This window comes from Balaenoptera borealis (assembly GCF_965194805.1).
Source record: "Balaenoptera borealis genome assembly, chromosome: 6".
NCBI classification, from domain to species: domain Eukaryota; kingdom Metazoa; phylum Chordata; class Mammalia; order Artiodactyla; family Balaenopteridae; genus Balaenoptera; species Balaenoptera borealis.
In genome coordinates this window covers 111,855,268-111,878,125 of record NC_138863.1, presented here as the reverse complement: position 1 = coordinate 111,878,125, position 22,858 = coordinate 111,855,268, and the positions used below count along the sequence as shown (strand labels likewise).

Here is a 22,858-nt window from a genome sequence, read left to right as displayed (position 1 = left end):
TATTAAGCAAGTGTGCATAAAGTGAGGCATGTCTGTAATTACATGGTCCTTTATGTTGCTAATAAACTATTAATGATTTTGTCTTGCATAAACAATAGTAAGGGGCTTATCTTTAGTTGGATTAGTAGAATGATCTTGTGCATTTCTTATCTTTTTTAGTGCTTTCCAAGTGAATATTTCTAGTTTTGCTTGTGATTATAGTAACTTTAATAACCAACATAGATCCCATGGTCTTATGTCATTCAAAAAAATTCCAATAATCTTTTTGCAGCGTTTAATATCATGTTCTTTAGAGAGTATACTCTAAAATTATGTACTTTGTAACTAGTTACTGGACTCTTGTTTGTTTTAAGTATTGGAATGAATGATCAAACATCATGACTTATTGAAAAACAGTTCAGGTACCTGTCCTAATGCCAGTAGAATTTCCTTCCTGGGATACCAGCCATACAATGTATCAAATGTTAAATGATGCTTTTTTTTTTTTTTTTTTTTTAAGTTAGAAAGATTCCTCAGCCCCTGACAGCTTCCTGTTCACTGTGGTTCAAACCTCAAACCTGGTGGGTTTTCCTGCCTGGAATGTAAAAATGAATGTAAAGCTTATTCAGTATGTAGAAAAGAGCCATTGCTTCACAAGAACTTGAAGGGTTCACCCCTGTTACAGGACATGCCCCTTTATATACACAGTGTCCAGGTTAAAGCTGGCATTGCCCCATTGGTAAAAGCTCACTTCTTGGCAAAGCAATTCAACTTTATGGAGAGGAGAGCCACATTTATGAAAATTCTGCTGGAGAAATCTTCTGTATACTCATCTGGAATATGGCAGGAGAGTATACGTTTTGAGTAAAGGCAGCCTTTGAGGCAAAATAGCAAAGCTAAAACCCAAAGAGGAACATTGGAGATTGACATGGAAATGCTCAGGCTGAGTGAGAGACCCAGACCAGGGAACATGGAACCTGAAATATGTCACCATTTGAGCCTCTTCTTCCCCTTCCCAGTTGTTTTATATACATGTGAAATCTTATTATAATGAGACAAAGAGATGTAACCTTGAAATGAAGAGGTTACAAACCATGCATCTTGGGAGTAGTGGAAACTCTGTGACACCTGGTCTTGTTTTCAGCCCGGAAGTTTGTATAGCTACAGTCTGGACTAACTGCTCAACAACCTTTCACTCTGATTCTGTTTTGGGTAACAACACTTAATACTCACAAATAATCTTCAAATGAAAAAAAAAACTTTCCTGGTTGATTGACTATTTACAATAATTCTTTGTTTTCCTATAATTAAATTTCTGTTAAGACTTAGACTGTGTTTAACTTTGCTTCTGTTAAACTACAGTAAAAGTCTTCATTAACCAAAATTCTCAGAAAATGGAAGGAGGGTCAGGTGTTTAAGTGTTCTGCTTATTTGAGCAGTATTACTGTAGTACTCTTTCTACTTCAGCATTTGTCCTTGAGAAAAGTAAGGTTTAGAATCAGACTACTATGTGCAAATCCCAGCTACAACACTTAACAGCTGGTAACCTTGGACAAAATGTGAACCTCTCTGTGCTTTTGGTTTTTTTCATCTGAAAAATGGAGATAGTAAGACTTCATAAGATTGGGAGCACTAAAAGAGTTAGCATATGAAAGTGCTTAGAACAGTACCCAAAACCTAGTGAATGTCATGTAAATGTTAGCTACTATTATTGCCTTGTCGTGCTATCAAAGAAATGATAATTATGTAGTATTCTAAATGAAAATGCTTAGGGATTTGGGCTAAATTTGTGTTTGGGCTGGGTTGCAGAATGGAAACCAGAAGCTGACATAATTTGTCCTAAAATACTTAGTCTTTTTGTCTTGTAATCTTCTTGACACATGCCTTCTTCCTAAAAGGCAGTAGAGAGTTCAGATCAGCTGAGTTTTTTTCTCATCCTTTGATTGTTAACTTGAGGTCTAAATATGTTCTAAGAAAATTTACTTAAATGCTTCCTTCCCATAGCTTTGTAAAATCCCTATTGATTAGCTATGGAAACATTGCATGGAGAAAGGTTTTGAAACAGAATGTGTCATATGGTCCATTTCTATAAACAATGTAAGTGGGTATGTATGTTGCTATCTATGCAGGGAAAATAAGGCTAACCATATACACAACATGTAAATAGTGATTATCTACAAGTGACTGTTATGCAAAAATGGTTTTTTCCACCCTGACTTTTTCCCATTTTTGTATTTTCCAAATTTTCTTCCATGAAAACCTATTTTATAATCAAATAAAGCTTTTTCAAAGGTGTTTTTAATGTCCCTTTTTCCCCAGCAATGTTCAAATTAAGCCTTCATTTCAAGCTTTACATATTAGATAGAAACTAAAACAGTTCTGTTCTTCCCTATCGAGTAAACACTTTGAGGTTAATTACATGAAATCTGTGATTCAGCTGCTATGCATTTTTTAAGGAGAGGCATAATGAGTGATCCATGATTCTAGACTGAGGTGATTTGTATTCATGGGATTAAGTTTCATCTTAATGAAAAGGCAAATATGTTTAACCTTATTATATAAACATGTTATCTTAAAACTACTGCTTTTGCCATCAAAAGCCATTCACTAAACGTGGACAGTGAGAAACGGGCCATCCATTCTCAGTCAGCCTGGTTTTGTGTAGAAGCATGTAGTATTTTGATTCCATTCTGTTAAGAATATGTTCTTCCTCGCTGTTTATTTAGTAAGTATAAATATTAAGTGCCCACTTTTTTGGCTTATTTGCTTGATATCCGATATGGGTATTTTGGGGGTTTTTTTCCTTTAACGGGGTGGGTAGGGTGTTAAAAGCTTCTAACCCTGCCCTTAAAAAGCACACCTTTTCTATTTTTGGGGTTTTTTAAACGTGTACACAAGCCATGAGAGAACAGTTAACAAGAGCAATTTTATATTACCTGTCGAGTTTTAAGAAATATGGAATAAGGCAATGAACAAAATTATGAGAAGATTAATAAGAGAGCTTCTTAGGAAGATATTTTCCTTTAAAGTGTTTGACATTCTTATTTTTATTAGCTCCACTGTTATTTAAAAACATGTTCCCAGTTTATTTGTGCTACTTCTGAATGAAGTACTAATATTAGTTATTTTTTCTACTTTCACAATCTTTAAAATCTGGAACCTCTTAGTAGTTCTCACTGCTCTTCTACTTGTAAAATCTCTGGTTCTCCACCAATATTCTACCTTCATCTTCCACTTTTCTTCCCTGTTCCTCAAATGTGTTACTCATTTTTTACTTTTTCCAGACCTTTTCTTTAAGTCCAGGCTCATATGTTACTTCCTCTGTGACTATCAGCCAGGATTAACTTCTCCCTCTTAATTTCATAATGCCCTATTTATTCTGCTATTCTGTTATGGTGTCATGGCTAAGAATGCCTAATTTCAAAGATAGGGACCGTGTTTCACTCACCTTTTATCACCCTCCAGGCACATCTTGAGCTCACAGCATCTTTACATAACCGTCTATAACAAATGAGGTGCTAGAATCAGATGTTTTAGATTTTATATTATATTGCACATTTTCAAAATGTGATGTTTGTGTGGAGATATACATATACATTAGTAGGAATGGATATTAGTGGAGTTAAGGTTGCATTAAAGAATCTAAAATACCATTGGAAATTTATCGGTGCAAATTCCATGATGTAGTGTCCAGGTGATGCTACATTAGACCACTGTGTCATGAAATCTATAGCTATTTATTGAAGCTTTCTGTGTCAGATTTCTTTTCATAAGAGGGAGTTGCAGGCAGGAGGCAAACAAGGTGAACCTCCAGATACTGGCAATGAATAAAATACAAAAATAGTATGAAAAACACTTGAGTTTCTTAGGGGGATGTGACTATTTAAGTCAAGGTATTTAAGTCACATTATGTTACAGTGAATTCTGCTAGGTGGTCACATTTTTCTTTTTAATTTTAGTGGACTGTAATTCTGACAAGTCCATTGTAAGAAGTTACTTTCCCAGTCTATAAAGAGCTGAGCCCCAATTCTGACCCTGCAATAGATGTATGTGTGGGTGTGCGGGTGTTCAGAGATGGTGTTTCCAACACAAAAAAGGGTCTTCACATCCCATTTCCATTCCTGCCCTTTCTTTTCCTAGGTGTGGAAATGTGTCAGTGTATGTTTCGATGATACTTGGACTTTAGAGTATGAATTTGAAATACTTGTTATTTGGTAAACTGAAAATAGGGTTGGTTGTTAATTATTAGGCTAAGGAGCAAGAAAGAAGCTTCTTTACCACCAGATTTGAGGACTATAGGAATTACACAGGGAGAAATGTTTCAGAAACAGCATATTAACAATCACTTTATTACATATAAGGACCGTAATATACATTTTTGGGGAAAGCTAGATTGGCGAGAAGTTATTTGAAACATGGCAATAAAACACTGTTGCCATAGAAATAGCATCATTTTATAAAACCCTTCACTATTAAAGTATTCACTATAACTGGATTTGTACTTGATTTTTACTTTGTTGTTAATATGTTGCTTAGTTACTGGATGTGTTTTGTATTCATATCTTTAGAAAAGGTTGACGCTAGAATTTATTCAATTATTTAGCCATTGAGTGGAATCATTGAGGCTTCTAGGCAACTGCAGTGATACCCTTGTCTACAATCAATACCTGAGATGGGATCTTTGCCATTCCTGTTGCTTTAGGGATTAATAAGGATGGAAATGAAAACTGATATTTATAAGATAGCAAAATAGATTTATGGTGCTATCAGAGAAATCATTTCGCTGACCTTTAGTTGTGGAAGTTTGTATAGGCAGTGCCATAGTTTGGTTTATCTTTGTAGAAGCTTTTTAGATACCCTGATTAGAAGGTCAGTTATTTATTTTTATCTGGTTTCTTTTTTAAAAAAAACAAAAAAAGGATTTGTGGTCGTTTTTAGTAATGTACATAAGTCTTGAGCTAAATGGTTTACTTAAAGGAATCCTCTTAGGATCAGAAGACACATATTGTACAATTCATATTCACTACTCAAAGCTTATCATTGTGGATTCTTATTAAATAACTGATAAATTCACTTAATAAAAATATGTTTATACTCTTAACTTACTAGTTAAATTACCAACAGTGCCTTCAGTTTAGGAAGAACTGTCCCTTAGGTTTTTGATTTGTGAACTTTGGGCAGATTGCTTAACCCCTCTAATGATCGGTTTCTCTGTTAAGTGACCTTAATAATATAATAAGGAAATAACCTTAAAAATTGCTAGGTAACTCAATTTTTCCTTGTGCCCTTGACACATTCCTAATATAAGGATTCGTATCTTAGTGTGGTTTTTCAAACATACAACTATTCTATAAAAGTGGTTTCCCCCTTCCATTGTTTTCAGTCTCCAGAAGGACTAGTTCTATCACTACCAACTCAAAACTCTCCATTTTTTAACAAGAGGCCCTGCATTTTGCTTTTGCACTGGGTCCCACAAATTATGTAGCCAGTCCTGGTCCACAGAAACTATTTTTAATAACAGACTGTACTACACACTAACTAGTAATTGTGAATATAAACCAAGTCTGTGGCCCTATAAATTTCCTCAACTGCAAAGGAAATCTTTGTACCCAAATTTTATTTGAGTGTTATTTTGGGAGGGTGGGGAGTGTAGTTGACTTGGGTTACCTACATAGTAAACCTTTTAAATGTTAGCTCTGATAACAGAAGATTTTTTGAGACTTGCTGTTTAAACAAAACTCTGTCATCTTAGAACACAAAGTACTTGCTTAAAATACAAAAACATACTGCTAGTGAAATAAATTAAATTCAAAGCAGGATTTAACTCACTGTGCCATTACAGGTTATCAAGTTATGCCCAACCAGCAGCAAAACTACCAGGGGATAGTTGGAGTTCAGCAGCCCCAGAGTCAGAGCCTAGTTGGTGGTCAGCCCAACAGCATTGGAAATCAGATTCAAGGAGTGGTCATCCCCTATCCTTCAGTGCCATCATATCAGGTACGTGGTCGCTCTTACCTGCATTGGGTAGAGGGGATTTTGAATAACTAAAATGTGTAGCTACATTCTTCTCCTTTTAATATGGGGAAAATGCGTCTGTAATACATAACTTTATAGTCTTAAGAGTTTTATTAGTCATTGCAGCTTTGTTCTGTCCTCACTTATTGCATTATTCATTCACTTCATTAACTTTTAGAAAAAAAATATCTGAACCCTATTTATTTTGAGAAGTAAATTTTTCAGGCATTGTCTGTGTTTCCAGCTGTTCAATACGTAAGTATCAATATATGAGCAAGTGTCTTATTCTATTCTTCAGCTCCTTAGAAAATCTCTTGAGGAGAATGGAATGGGAGGGAAAAGTAAAGGTGGAGGTAGGTATATGAAATAGAGTACAGATTATAAGTCAGTGTTTATAGAATAGAGAAGGATGTGCAATTTCCCATGCTGGAACTGAGCTTTTTCCCCCTCACTAAATCCAAAAAAGGAATAGTATGTCATGTATTGAAAATGTCATGGATTTTAATTTATAGTTCTAAAGTAGAAATACCTACTGTTTCATGAATAAGTCAGATTTCTTTAGCCCATCTATGGCACATTTCCAGAAATGTATTTTACCTTCCTTTACCTTTCTGGAATAACCTGCAAGTGAGTTTGTTTTATTAGCCTCATGGTTTCCCATAGCTGACTCGAATGTTAAGAAATCCAAAGGCCATTGTCATTCATCTCAACAAGGTAAAAATAATCTAGTTGGGAAGATAAATGTACATCTAAACACAGGTCAACAAATTGGTGATAATATACAGACCACTAACTGAAGGAATTATGAAATATGGCCATGAATAGGTTAGGGACTTAATACAGAAGTCTTCTAGAAAGGTATAAACCTTTAATTAGCTCTTAAAAGAAAATTATGGGCATAAATTAGTTAAGGCATCCTGAGGATGGGGAAGGATGTGAGCAAAGGAGGTAGCATATTCTTGTAATTCCAGAAAATGAAAATTGTAATTAAAATGTAAAATGTGGAATTGTTGAGGACTTTTGAGCACTAGGAATATGTCTACTTTTGAAGCCCCTTGATAATAGAAAGCAACTAAGGAAAAAAGAAGATACATCATGAAACTAGATTTTATATCTTTTCTTTTCTCTCAAATCCTCCACGCTTTTTACTCCGGTCCACCCTGCTTAAGCCGAGGCCCATGAGACTGCCCATCCCCTACTTCCTCTGTAGCTAGACATTAGACAGGATCACTACCGAGCCAGGAACTCTCCCTTCTCAAGGACCCTGGTCACGCTACCTAATCTAGTCTGTTGAGCATCTATTAGATGCCCAGGCACTGTGTAAATAAGATCTCCCTTGAAATATAAGTTCAGGGACTTCCCTGGTGGTCCAGTGAGTAAGACTCTGTGCACCCAATGCAGGGGGCCCAGGTTCAATCCGTGGTCGGGGAACTAGATCCCGCATGCATGCTGCAACTAAGAGTCTGCATGCCGCAACTAAAGATCCTGCGTGCCGAAACTAAGACCGGGTGCAGACTAAATAAATAAATAAACAAACAAACAAATAAAAGAAAGATTAGTTTAACACTGGAAAATTAACTGGTGGATTAACTATAAAAAAAAAGAAATATAAGTTTAAAATAAATTACATCCTTGTTAGTGTAGTTTTTAAAAATGGAGCTAGGTACTGAAAATGTTTCAGAGCTAAGACAGTTATTATCATTTCTATAGCATACTTTTTTACAAGTTATAAATTATTTTCTCATGGTATTTCATGTAATCCTTCCACTGAGTGAATGATTGTGAGAAGTATTGCTCTGATAAGCAATGAATGACAGGCTGCCTCATGCTTCCTACTACATTTGGCTAGATAAGCTAGGTGGTAATAAACTGTCATCTAAAAAATAAGCCCGAGGGAATTCCCTGGCAGTCCAGTGGTTAGGACTCGTCGCTTTCACTGCCGAGGGCCTGGGATCGACCCCTGGTGGGAGAACTAAGATCCCACAAGTCATGCATCACGGCTGAAAAAATAAAAATAAAAATAAAATTTTAAATTAACAAATAAATAATAAGCCTGAAAAGTCGTCTACTCAGTAGAGTATATTCTGCGGCTGTACATTCTCAAGTACAGTTTCCTCTCTTTTGGTACTTCAGTTTTTTTCTTTACCACTAGTTACAAATTTATTCTGTAGCTTAAATCATCTAGATTGAGTTGTCATTTTTCCTAGGTCTGCCTTGCATATACACTAACTTAGATACAATCAGACATAATATTAGGATGTTACACTGCCTCAGTAGACAAAAAGACTGAAATATATTTTGTCATAAAAAACTGGATAAATCAAACCAACAACTTTATCTTTGCAGCTGAGCCAAATTGAAAGTAGTTTAAGAGATTACTGTGTATTTTGAAAGGACTAGTTACATTTTAGAAACATGTTATATAGGCAAGACTTAGAAGTTAATCATCAGCTTATAAATCATAGAGCCCAGGTATAGAGAATCATGAAATGGTTAAAGAACTAAGGCCCTGGAGCCAGTGGGCATGTGTTCAAACCCCGACTTTTCTCCTCACTAGCTATACAACCTTGGGCAAGTTATTAACCTCAATTTTTAACCCCTTCTATAAAACAAGGATGATAAAAGTAACTTCTTAGGGTTGTTAGGAAGACTTGATGTAATAATATACATAAAGTTCTTGGGACAGAACCTGAACATGGTAGTAAGTACTCGGTAATGTTAACTTTGCATGTCATCACTGTTACTGCTGTTACTGTCATTGCTACTACTGTTGCTGACATCATCATCAGAAGCTTTTACACAGGCTTTATTTACCAAAATCATTGTAATGCAACTGATGTGGTGCACTTGTAAATTACAAAACCATTATGACGTTGTGGTTTCTATTTTAGAAACTGTAGAAACTAGAGAAATGAATCCATTATGTTCATGTGTTTTGTTTTGTTTTTATTTATTTATTTTTGGCCACGTTGGGTCTTCATTGCTGCGTGCAGGCTTTCTCTAGTTGTGGTGAGCAGGGGCTACTCTTTGTTGTGGTGCACGGGCTTCTCATTGTGGTGTCTTCTATTGTTGCGGAGCACGGGCTCGAGGCGTGTGGGCTTCAGTAGTTGTGGCGTGAGGGCTCAGTAGTTGTGGCTCGCGGGCTTAGTTGCTCCACAGCATGTGGGATCTTCCCAGACCAGGGATCGAACCCGTGTCCCCTGCATTGGCAGGCGGATTCTTAACCACTGTGCCACCAGGGAAGTCCCGATTATGTTCATGTGGTTTCTGTGTAGATGAATGTGGAAAACAGAGAATTGAAAGATCCACTGGTGATCAGATGCCTGCTGTGCTAGATCCTGTAAATGGAGATTATATTGGAGATAATACCCCTCCTGAGGTGGAGGTGGCATCCCGTTTTTGCAGATAATGAACTCTGGGGCCTCAGAATCTGAGTTAAGTCATTTGCCCGGTGTCACATATATAGTAAAGTTGACGGAGTCGGTATCACATCTAAATATCTTAAGCTTCAGAGCTCACACTTTCTGATCCAGTGTATCTCACTAGTACCCTATCTGAGTTTTACTTAGCTCTACCTGAGGTAAATTGCATTACTCTTTCCATGTGAAAGGGTCATCCTCATTTGGAAACTGTTTCTTTTTTAAAATAACTTCTGGGACTTCCCTGGTGGCGCAGTGGTTCAGAATCCGCCTGCCAATGCAGGGGACATGGGTTCGATCCCTGGTCCGGGAAGATCCCACATGCCGTGGAGCAGCTAAGCCCGTGCACCACAACTGCTGAGCCTGTGTTCTAGAGCCCGCGAGCCACAACTACTGAACCTGCCTGCCACAACTACTGAAGCTCGCACACCACAACGAAGAGTAGCCCTGGCTCGCTGCAACTAGAGAAAGCCCGCGTGCAGCAACAAAGACCCAACGCAGCCAAAAATTAAATAAATATATAAATAAATATTTAAAATAAAAATAATAAAATAACTTCTACTTTGGGATATGAGTCATAACTCCTAGCCTGCTGTACTATTGATAAATGCTAGCCAAAAACAATAACCAGCTAAAAAGAACATTGAAATAAAGTGGTAATGCTGTAACTAACTTATGAGGACAGCCTATTGGCAGTTTTAGCTTATTCCTAACTGCTCACACTTGAAAGTTTATGGAGTCTCGAGACATTAACATTTGCAAGGTTTTAAAGAATGTTTTTGCCTTTAAATTGCCTTTCAAATTTTAGGTTTCACTGCCTCAAGGTTCTCAAGGAATTGCCCATCAGACTTATCAACAGCCTGTTATGTTCCCTAATCAGTCTAATCAAGGATCTATGCCTACAGCAGGAATGCCAGTTTACTATAGCATCATTCCACCTGGCCAACAAAATAATTTAAGGTGAGTATAAATAAAAAGCCTAATCTTATAACTCTTCATTGTTTATCAGGATTGTGGTCTGTTGCTAATTTTAAAGTAGTCTAAGGGGCATTACCTGAGATCATTCTCTAATCTAGAATAGAAAAACTACGATACAATCTATTTATCTAGCATATCTTTTAACAAAATCAGTATAAGCAAGGCATTCCATATGTAAACCAATGGAGAATCAAGTTTTCTCTCATGTGCCTGAAAGTAGTAGGCCAGTCTCCTTTTACTCACCCAAGTGGAATCAATAGTTGGCCATAGATCTTAGAGTTAAGAGCGTTTACATGTTAATATTTAAGGTTTTTGTAAGAGTCTGGGGAGAATGTATTTCCTGTATATAACTTCAAGAGCAAAATATCTTGCTGGAATCTTTCAGGCTCTGGGGAGCTCCTTTTTCATCAGTAAGAGGAGAGAGGCATATGAGAAGCAAATGACAGTAGGTCTATATTAAAGCAAGTCGTGAAGTATTCCATTAGCTACTTAACTTGAAAGAACAGAAACTTCTCTGATAAGCCTAATGTGTTAAAAAAAAAAAAAATAGTCTTCCTTTGAGTTGGGTACTTTTAGTCTGCTGTTCAGAGTGGATTACAGCCTTTCATTTATTCTCATGACATTTCTGTAAGGTTGCCAGAGTAGCCTTGGTGCTCTTTTTAATAAGGGGTCTGAGGGTAGAATTGCTGATAAGAGGTTGTCACCCGGTTATGGTTACAGATGGTATTTAGGGGTGAAGAAGGGATTGCAGTACTTGCTTCATTGAATCTGCTTGGGAAAATGGGGACTTGACTCTCATTTTATTTGTTGTCATAAACACACATACATACACACGTGAGGAACTCACATATTTCCTCCTCTCTGTGGATGCCACAAATTGAAAAGGCCCAGGCTTTATAAACAAGTTGGTTGAAATCTCACAGGCAACTTTGGAGTTTTATACAATGATGAGCCACAGCTCTTTTGTGGTAGAGCTGCTGCACAGTGAAAATTTAAAAAAAAAATTTTTTGGCCTCACTGCGCAGCACGCAGGATCTTAGTTCCCTGACCAGGGATTGAACCTGCGTCCCCTGCAATGGAAGCACGGAGTCTTAACCACTGGACTGCTAGGGAAGTCCTGAAAATAGAAATTTATACTGTGTTAAAATTTCCCATTATTTTTTAAAGCCTTCCAGGTGATTCTTCTGGCAATGAGAGTTGAGACTCACTGACCTATGCTAACTAGCCCTTTTTTTCATCTGTACACTTCAGCTATGCACAGGTCGCCATAACCCAGTAATATTTTACACATTTGCAAGAAAGTCATAATATCTGTCATTGTAAAATTTCATCCAAGACCCAGTGTCCTAAGGTAAAACTGTGTCGATTACTCCATACCAATAAGTATAATAAATCTCAGTTTGTTCAAAGGAGGAAAGTATATCTTAAACTCTAAGCTATAGGGTCCTGATCCAAACACTCATGATTTTACTAAAACATTACCAGATTATAAGATTTCTATAAGAACACTAAGTGAGCCTTTGTTCTGAAAAATGTCTTCCTTAGCTTGAGTTGCTTAGCAATCCATTTTCTTGTGGCGGCTCCTTATGCAGAAAAGTGGAATTTGAATTACCTTTACTTTCAGCTCAACCAATCAGTTATCACTGAGGCAGTTTTGTGTTTGGATTGGATTGTGTTGTTATGTGTACTATGAGGATTTAGCATAGCCTGATACAAATCATGTGTCTTGTCACTTTCAGCAAGCCATGTACCGGTCAGAGAAACTAGTTTTACAACAAATCATGGTATTTCTGTCAGTCTATTATGTGGAGAAAAAACTAATTTCATTCCTACAGTCTGCAAAAATGGGCAGGCTACTTGGATAATACTTTCAAAATGCTCCCATTTGGGGTTTTTTTTCCTCCTGTATTACCATTTATTTTCCCATTTTTATCTTGAAACTCAAAAGGAGAATATACTTTTGTCTTTGATGTGCAATCTCAAAGGGCTAGCATACAGAGAGGGGAACTTGAAGAGACTGTAACCTTTATTTTTCAGAACTCCAAAAAAAAGGCTTCACAGAATCTTTATGAAATAATGAAAAAGAAAACCTACTTTTAAGTCTTTTTCCCTTTTCCATCTGCGTAGTTGGTTTTTCCTCATTTTGTAAACTCGTATTCCTCTAGTGTCCCCTTTGTCCTACTTCTGGAACTGTCTTGGATTCATTTAATTTCTCCTAAACTTCTAGTTTTGCATTTTGGTTTTTTGTTTGCCTCAGCCATCCTTTGAAATAATTGTCAATGACAAAGTCTCAATCTGAACCACATCTTTTAGTGAAATTATACTTCTGTTGTTATTAAAAGGGGAGTTGTTAACACTTAGCCTAGAGAAATAAAATGTAATAAAGTTACTTCTGGTGCTAAAACATTGCCTTTTCAGAATGTTTATTTTCTCTTCATTGGATATAACAGCTTTTATTTATCAGCAAAATTAATTAGTAAATTAAGTTATATGGACAAAAATAATGTTAAATAGGAAGGGAAGAGGATGCTTATAGCTATTACATTTCTTAACTCACCAAAAATGAGTGATACTAGTAATTTTTTTAATATAAAATTATTATTATTATTTTTTTGGCTGCATTGGGTCTTTCTTGCTGCGCGTGGGCTTTCTCCAGTTGCAGTGAGCAGGGGCTACTCTTTGTGGAGGTGCGCAAGCTTCTCATTGCGGTGGCTTCTCTTGTTGCAGAGCACGGGCTCTAGGCGCACGGGCTTCAGTAGTTGTGGCATGCGGGCTCAGTAGTTGTGGCACACGGGCTTAGTTGCTCCACGGCATGTGAGATCTTCCCAGATGAGGGCTCGAACCCGTGTCCCCTGCATTGGCAGGCGGATTCTTAACCACTGCACCACCAGGGAAGTGCCTATTTTCGACTAATAATTTTTAAGTAGATACCTTTAAAGAATAAGGAGGAGAGGTGATATTTCATGCAAAAATCTTTTCATTTTTCAGTCTCTCTCAGTGAGTTTCTATTGGGAAAAGTAATTCTCCTACATCTACATTTTGTCCGTTAAAAGAGTGTTTTCTCTATTTAACTTGTTTGGGTCTTCCTGATTATACATACAATACATAGTCATTGTAGAAAATTTGAAAATATAAAAAATTCCAAAATGTAAAAAAGGGTGAAAAAGCAAATCAGCTACAACCTCACCACTCAGAGATAATCACTGTTAAATTTTGGTGTCTTCATTCAAGTCATTTTTCAGTGTACACATAATATGTGAACTTTGTTAGGAATCATATATTCTAAACATTATATTTCTATATTTTTAATTACATTGTTCATAAGCTCTGGTTTAAAAGTTAAACCAGGGACTTCCCTGGTGGCGCAGTGGTTAAGAATCCACCTGCCAAGGCAGGGGACACGGGTTCAAGCCCTGGTCGGGGAAGATCCCACATGCTGCGGAGCATCTGAGCCCGTGCGCCACAACTACTGAAGCCCGCGTGCCTAGAGCCCGTGTTCCGCAACAAGAGAAGCCACCGCAATGAGAAGCCCACGCACCGCAAAAAAGTGTAGCACCCGCTCACCACAACTAGAGAAAGTCCACGCGCAGCAGCGAAGACCCAACGCAGCCAAAAATAAATAAATAAATAATTTGTAATGAGTAAATAAATAAGCCAGCCCCACAATGTGGCCAAAATAACAAATAAAGAATTCTAAGAAGGAAATTACAAGTTTTGCAGTTCATGAAGTCTTACAGATAAAAGGTCAAGAAGAGTATTTATTCAAAAATAGGTAGTACTTTTTTGAAAGACAGAAGGGAAAGAACTTATGTAAGGAGAAATTCAGTTAGTTTTTTTTTAACATAAGGAAAAAGGAGTACATCTCTTAATCTTCCCACCCACTTTTGAATCATTCATTTTTACAGCTTTCTTCCTCAAGTAAATTTTAAGCTTTTCCAAATTGTTTCTCAAAATCCATCCTGACTTTCTTCACAGCCCAGGAATTTGAATGGCTTGCCATTTTATTTGTTATTTCTTCAGGCCATAGGTAACCTAGATAACAAGCGATCCCCTGAGATACTCCAAGTTTAGGAAGCAGAAAAGGTTTGTGTTGGAAGTGCCCCTCTGGCATATTCTATTTATTTTATTTTGTGAATAATTTCTGTTCCTTCAGAGTGTGTTTTACACTGCTGTGTAAAACAACTCCTGTGTTTTACTTATCACTGTTGGGGACAATATCAGACATGTTGATGAAAGGATCTTAAAAACCTACATCCTCTTGATTTCCATTTCCAGCCATGATAGAGTAATAGAAACCAAATTTATCTTCCTACCTTAACTTTAAAACTAGAGACAAATACATGAAACAACAGTTTTCATTAGGCAGTGAGGGACAGTAAACCCTGAGAGAGGGAAAACAAACAAGTGAGTCTTAACGATTGCCCCAGCTTCCTACCTGGGGAGAGTTTCCTAGCCACATCTCAGGGAGGAGGAACCCAAGCAAGACCCTCTGTCTAAGTTAAGGAGATGGAATTAGGGGTCCAAGGAAGCCAAGGTGGCTTAGAGTTTGCAGGGCAGAATACTGAAGAGAAGAGGGTTACAAAGAGGTTGCTCTGGAGATCTAAGTGGGACCCTTTTGAGTCTTAGTTGATTGCTGACTGGTGCATTTATGTGCAAAAACTCCCCAAGGCCAGGAAAAGAACCACTCAAAAGGAACAGGCAGAACAATCCCTGGAGCTCACACAAGGACAGGAACAGTTTAAATTCCTACCAGCCAGTATGTCAAAACCTCATAACACATGAGGCATTGAGTAGAGGACTTAAAAGAATACTGTCTCAGTAGTGGAGGACAATTAGCCTTAGATTAAAAGCTGCTCTGGTCCTGCCTTAAACAAGCAGGACCCAAAAGGATTAAATTGTCTCCAGATAACTGTGGCTCAGAACAAAGCTCAGAAATATTATTAAAAAATACAAGGGGAGGGGCTTCCCTGCTGGCGCAGTGGTTAAGAACCCTCCTGCCAATGCAGGGAACACAGGTCCAATCCCTGGTCCCGGAAGAGCCCACATGCCACAGAACAACTAAGCCCGTGCGCCACAACTACTGAGCCTGTGCTCTAGAGCCCGTGAGCCACAACTACTGAGCCCGCACACCACGACTACTGAAGCCTGTGCACCTAGAGCTTGTGCTCTGCAACAAGAGAAGCCACCGCAGTGAGAAGCCCGTGCACTGCAACAAAGAGTAGTCCCCGCTCACCGCAACTAGAGAAAGCCTGCACGCAGCAATGAGGACCCAACACAGCCAAAAAAAAAACAAAAAAAAAACCAAGGATCTCCAACAGTCAACAAGGTTAAATTCATAATGCCTGGCATCCAATCAAAAATTATCAAGTATGCAAGGAAGTGAGAAACTAATAAGGCCAATAATGAGGAAAAATCAGTCAATTGAAACTGACTGAAACAATGCCAGTATAAAATTCAGACAGAGGAAAAAGGACTAGGAAATACTGAACAGAGCATCAGTGCTTTTCAGGGGGCCTAATGCATGTGCAATTGGCATCCTCCAAAGAGAGGAAAAGGGTGGACAAAAAAATATTTGAATAGTAATGGCTGAAATGTTTCAAAATTTATGAAAATTATAGACCTGCAGATCCAAAAAGTTCAACAAACTCAGGCAAAAGAAATATGGAGGAAACTTTTCAAAACGTTATAAAGGGAAAATTGTAAAAGTAGCCAGAGAAAAAAAGACACGTTACATATAGAGGAACAAAGATAAGAATTCGATAGACTTCTTGTTAGAAACAATACAAGCCAGAAGACAGTGGCACAACATCTCTATTTGGAGTTATGAAAGAAAAAACAGAATTCTATACCAGTAGAAATATTTTTCAGAAACAAATATGAAATAAAGACTATTTCAAACATGCAAAAACTGAAACAATTAATCACTAGCTTACCTGCACTGCAAGAAATGTTAAAGGAAGTCTTTCAGAGAGTAAGAAAATTATACCAGATGGAAACTGGCTACACAACAGAATAAAAATGAAAAGTCAAACAATATACTGACTGGGAAATCAAATATCTGAAAAAGTACTTATGTAGAGAGGATATGAAGAATTCTCAAACCTCAGTAATTAAAAAAAAAAAAAAACCTTCAGAAACAATTTGTTTAAAAAGTTAAACCTACGGGTGGAGCACTGCTATACAACAGTTAGAGGTACATGGTGAGGAAAGGTGTGGAAACTTAATGATGTTCTTTTCTTAATCCAGATGGAGGTTACATAGTTCTTCATCTTACAATTCTTTAAAATGTATAAAATATTTCTGGGTACTCTTGTTGTATATATATTTCAAACCCCTAAATAGGTAATAAAATCGTTAACTATGGGGGAAGACTTTAAGAGGTAAGGGGCAAGAGAATGGGAGGAGAGGAACTGGAGACACTAAATAGAGACAACTTTTGAGAATTGCATCCCTAAAGGGGAGCATTGACTTTCAGTAGTATATGGGAGGGGAAAGTGAGGTTAAGAGAGAGTGTGTCCTGCTCTTAATTGAAAAAAGAAGTGTTTGTATGCTGAAATGAAAGACAGCAGAAAGAGGTGTGTTGCTATAGGAGAGAGGGGGTAGAGTTGTAAGGTCCTCAGGGAGGATGAGAGTAAACACTCAAATGGAAGTCGGTTACCCATAAATAAGATTCAGAGGATTCGCGTATGGTAAATGGAGGAAAAGCAGAGTGCATGGGCTCAGATATTAGTATGTAGATAGGTGTGGTGAAGCGTTTATGAATATACTTTTTTTTTTTTAATTTTACACTTTATTTATTTATTTATTTTTGGCTGTGTTGGGTCTTCGTTTCTGTGCGAGGGCTTTCTCTAGTTGCGGCGAGCGGGGGCCACTCTTCATCACGGTGCGCGGGCCTCTCACTGTCACAGCCTCTCTTGTTGCGGAGCACAGGCTCCAGACGCGCAGGCTCAGTAGTTGTGGCTCACGGGCCTAGTTGCTCCGCAGCATGTGGGATCTTCCCAGACCAGGGCTCGAACCCGTGTCCCCTGCATTGGCAGGCAGATTCTCAACCACTGCGCCACCAGGGAAGCCCCAAATATACTTTTCTGATTGCTTTATTTTTCTCACTGATTTAGGATTCAAGATATGAAATGCATTATCAAAGAGTAGATGAATGTTTTAAAGTTTGTTTTGATATAAAGATTCAGCACAGTTACATTAAGACAGATTTCAAAAAGAAAGCATCAAGATGTGGGGAAATGTGACAGATGTCTGATAAAAGCTTGTAAACATTTTTATCACTTCTGTATGTTCTAGAATGATAATATTAATGATAATTATTTGTAGAGTTCTAGAATGAACTCTACAAATAATTCATGGAAATAAGTAGTTTACCCACTTGACAAGAACTAATAATAAATTATCACATGAGAAAACATTCACTCTCCCCAACAATCTTAAGAAATGAGAATTAAGGCAACCTTAACCAAAAAAGGAGGACAAAACAGTTAACACTAAGCAGAGAGACAAACATTGCTGGGTGCTAGGCATATGAAAACTGATTCTATAAATCAGTCTGATGATATTTAACAAAACATGAAACTGCTGTACTTTTTTATTCTGTAATTCTACCTCTAAAAGGTTTACCACAAATATAATCCACCCCCAAAATTAAAATTGTTCCAAAAACAAGTTGTAAAAAATGTTGTTATTCATAGGAAAATCCAACAGAAATGATCCAAGAGAAATATGGAGTAAACCTTTGAATAGTTTACTTTCATTTTTAATTTTTTTTTTTTCTGCTAGGCTGATTAAATTTGGTTTAAATTCTAGTGAAACTTGCTCATGTTGTCACAGATGGTGAATCAGTCATTGGGACTAATGAGATTCAGAGTGCTTGTTTTTTTTTACCTGCTTCAGTCTCTTTAATTCATTATTAAAGAATTAAATGTGTGATACCCAGACTACTATAGTCCCCAAATGGATTATATCGATTACTTACAGCATCTTCAGGGAACACAGCACATGTCTACTAAGTAATGTTATTAAGTTCAGGAAGGTTGTTTGACTATCACTGGCAGTAAGATGTCAGATGGTTTAAAAAGGCAGAAAACCAAAGCACACCTTGCCAAATATTCATAAATTTTCAATGACATCATCTTTAGCAGTCACTAAAAACTGTAGCACGTGTGAGACTTGCTTTTCAAGTGAACTAATTATTGCTTAAGAAGAATACACTGGGTCCTATTCTCCCATCAAAAAAATAATTTTAAATAACAGTCATAATATTTGCAAAACCATAAAGAGAAGAGGTGAATGATAGCAATGACATTTTTATGTAGGGTTTTGAATACTATTACTTTTCCTAAATCGTCAACCTTTTTGTGGGTGACTTCATATAATATGACTTCTTTGTGTGTACCTTTTATATATGCACCATTTTTATCCGTTCTACTATTTCCTTATTTATCTTCTTTGTAAACAGCATTATTGAGATAAAATTCATATACCATACAATTCACCCACTTAAGTGTACTGCTTAATAGTTTTTCATATATTCACAGATGTGCAGCGACCATCACCACAGTCAATTTTAGAACATTTTTCTCTCCAGAAAAACAAACAAAAACCCTGAAGTAGAAGCAAACCAAGTGTCCATCAGCAGATAAATGGATAAATTAAATGTGGTGTACACATACAGTGAAATGTTATTCAGTCTTTAAAAGGAAGGAAATTCTGTCACATGCTACAACATGGATGAATCTTGAAGACATTATGTTGTGTGAAGTAAGCCAGTCAGAAAAGGACCAATACTGTGTAATTCTACTTATTTGAGTTACCTAGAGTCATCAAATGAATAGAATCAGAAAGTAGAATGGTGGTTGCCAGGGGCTGAGGAAAGGAGGAATGGGGAGTTGCCATTTAATGGGTACACTTTCAGTTATGCAAGATGAAGAGTTCTGGAGATGGATGGTGGTAATGATTGTCAAACGATGTGAATGTGTTTAATGGCAGTGAGCTATATGCTTAAAACAATTAAGTTGGCAAATTGTATGCTATGTGTACTTCATCACAGTTTTTAAAATTTTAATGTGAATATACTGATGAAGGGGAAAAAAAAGGAAACTCCGTACTCTTTAGCTATCACCCTTCAACCCCTCCACCACCACCATCATCTCCTAGCCACTAATCTACTTTCTGTCTCTGTAGTGTTCCCTGTTACGGACATTTCATATCAATGGAATTATGTGTAGTCTTTTGTGACTGGCTGCTTTCACTCAGCATAATGTTTTTAAGGTTCATCCATGTTGTATCATATTACCAGTAGGTTATTCCTTTTTATAGCTGAATAATACTCTGTGGTAGGGATATATCACATTGTGTTTATCCATTTGTTGGTTGATGGACATTTGGGTTGTTTCCACCTTTGACTACTATGAATAGTACTGCTGTAATTGTTAGTTTGTACATTTTTGTGTAGACATCTGTTTTCATTTCTCTTAGGTATATACCTAGGAGTGGAATCACTGGGTCATGTGGTAACTATGTTTAATCATTTGAGGAACTGCCACACTGTTTTCCAAAGCAACTGCAACGTTTTACATTTCCATAAGCAATGCATGAGTGATCTAATTTCTCCACATGCTTCTTTTTTTTTTATAAATTATTTATTTTGTTTATTTTTGGCTGCGTTGGGTCTTTGTTGCTGCACGCGGGCTTTCTCTAGTTGCGGCAAGCGAGGGCTACTCTTCGTCACGGTGCACGTGCTTCTCATTGCAGTGGCTTCTCTTGTTGCAGAGCACGGGCTCTAGGTGTGCCGGCTTCGGTAGTTGTGGTGTGCGGGCTCAGTAGTTGTGGCGCTCAGGTTCTAAAGCGCAGGCTCGATAGTTGTGGTGCGTGGGCTTAGTTGCTCCGCGGAATGTGGGATCTTCCCGGGCCAGGGATCAAACCCGTGTCCCCTGCATTGGCAGGTGGATTCTTAACCACTGCGCCACCAGGGAAGTCCTCTCCACATCCTTTAATACTTGTTAATTATCTGACTTTTTAATTATAACCGTTCTAGTAGGTGTGAAGTAATATCTTGTGATTTTGATTTTGATTTTCCTGATGACTAATAATACTGAATATCTTTTCATGTGCTTATTAAGCCATTTGTATATTTTCCTTGGAGAAATGTATATTCAGATCCTTTGCTCAATTTAATTGGGTTGTGTGTCTTTTTATTGTTGAATTGTAAGAGTTCTTCATATATTCTGGTACAGGTCCCTTAACAGATATATAATGTGTAAATATTTTCTCTCTTTCTGTGGGTTGTCTTTTCACTTTCTTGATGCAGTCCTTTCAAGTACAAAAGTTTTTCACTTTGATGAAGTCCATTTTATCATTTTTTCTTTTGTTGCTCATGCTTTTGGTATCATATCAAGGAATTTGTTACCACGTCTGTGATCACAAAGATTTATGTCTATATCTTCTAAGAATGTTATAGTTTTAGGTCTGACATTTAAATCTTTGATCCATTTTTAGTTAATTTTTTATATGGTATGAGACAAGCATCCAACTTCATTGTTTTGCATGTAACTATTTAGTTTTTCCAGTGCTATTTGTTGAAAAGACTGTTCTTTCCCCATTGAATGGTCTTGGCACCCTTATTGAAAATCAGATGATCATAGATGTCTGGGTTTATTTCTGGACTGTCAGTGCTCTTCTACTAATCTGTTTATCCTTTGCCAGTGCCACACTGTATTGATGAAGTTTTGAAATCAGGATGTGTGAGTCCTCCAGTTTGGTTCTCTTATCAAGATTGTTTTGGCTATTCTGGGTCCATTGCAGTTCCATATGAATTTTGTAATCATTTTATCCATTTCTGCAAAGAAGTCAACTGGGATTCTGATGGATATTGTGTCGAATCTGTAGATTAATTTGGAGAATTGGCATCTTGACTACGTTAATTCTTCCATTCCATGAACATGGGATGTTTTTCAATTATTTAGATCTTTAATTTCTTTCAACAATGTTTCTATAGATTTTAGAGTTAACTTTTTACTTGTTTTATTAAACTTATTCCTAAGTGTTTTCTTCTTTATGATGATACTATGAATGGAATTACTTTAATTTCATTTTGATTGTTCATTGGAAGTGTATAGAAATGCAGATTATTTTTTGTGTATTGATCCTGTATCCTACAACTTTGTTGAACTCATTTACTAGTTATAATACTTTTTAAATACATTTCTTGGGATTTTCCATATACATGATCTTGTCATCTGTGAAGAAATTGTTTTATTTCTTCCTTTTCAATTTAGGTACCTTTTATTTCATTTTCTTGCCTCATTGCCCTGGCTAGAACCCTTAGTACACTGTTCCATACAAGTAGTGAGAGCTGACATCCTTGTCTTCTTCATGACCAGACAGCATTCAGTCTTCCACCTTAATAAAGATGTTAGTTGTGGGTTTTTCATAGGTACTCTGTATCATGTTGAAAAAAGATAATGTATTACATTAATTGGTTTTCAGATATTAAATGACCCTGGCATTCCTGGGATAAATCACACTTGGTCAGATTTTAGCATTTATATTCATAAGAGGTACTGGTCTGTTGTTGTCTTGTGGTGCCTTTGTCTGGTTTTAGTGTTAGGGTAATACAGAATGAGTTGGGAAGTGTTCTTTTCTGTTTTGGAAGAGTTTATGAAGAATTACTGTTAGTTCTTTAAATGTTCAATAGAATTCAGTGATGAAACCTTCTATGCAGGGGCGTGTGTGTGTGTGTAAGTTGTTTTATGATTACTTCTTCAATCTCTTCATTTGTTATAGATCCATTCTGATTATCTGTTTCTACTTGAGTTTGTTTCAGCAGTTGGTATATTTCTGGGAATTTGATCTATTTTCTTGGTATACAATTTTTCATACTATTTTATTATCCTTTTTATTTCTGTAGTCTAGTAATCTCCCCTCTTCATTTCTGATTCTGGTAATTTGAGTTTTCTCTCTTTTTTTCTTGGTCAATTTAACAAAAAGTTGTCAATTTTGTTGATCTTTTCAGTGAACCAGCTTTTGGTTTTTATTGATTTTCCTCTTGTTTTTCTGTTCTCTATTTTGTTTATTCCCATTGTAATCTTTCTTATTTACTTCCTTTGGCTTGCTTTTGGCTTGGTGATCTGTCCCCCAGCCCTCCACCCAATGTCTTAAGATGGAAGTGTAGGTTATTGATCTGAGATCTTTCTTCTTTTTTAATACTGGCATTTACAGCTATAAGTTTCCCTCTAAGCACTGCTTTAGTGGCATTCCATAAGATTTGGCATGTTGTATCTTCATTTTCGTTCATCCCAAAGTATTTTCTGGTTTCTATTTTGGTTTCTTCTTTGACCTATTGGTAACATAGTATTGTGGTGTTTAATTTCTACCTACTTGTGTGTGTCCCAAGTTTTTTCCTGCTGTTTATTTCTAATTCCATTGTGGTTGGAGAGCATACTTTGTATTATTTCTATCCT

At 36.9% G+C, this 22,858-nt stretch overlaps 1 protein-coding gene across 18 annotated transcripts in view; it reads left to right on the top strand.

Annotated features, from left to right (window-relative positions):
• R3HDM1 (R3H domain containing 1) overlaps positions 1-22,858 on the top strand; it is a 119,456-nt gene that overhangs the window by 73,252 nt on the left and 23,346 nt on the right. For all 18 annotated transcript variants that reach the window (XM_082397824.1, XM_082397832.1, XM_082397827.1 and 15 more), the window contains 2 exons: positions 5,822-5,976; positions 10,222-10,373. In XM_082397824.1, the coding sequence (XP_082253950.1) occupies positions 5,822-5,976; positions 10,222-10,373 (307 nt within the window). The remainder of the gene's footprint in view (positions 1-5,821; positions 5,977-10,221; positions 10,374-22,858) is intronic.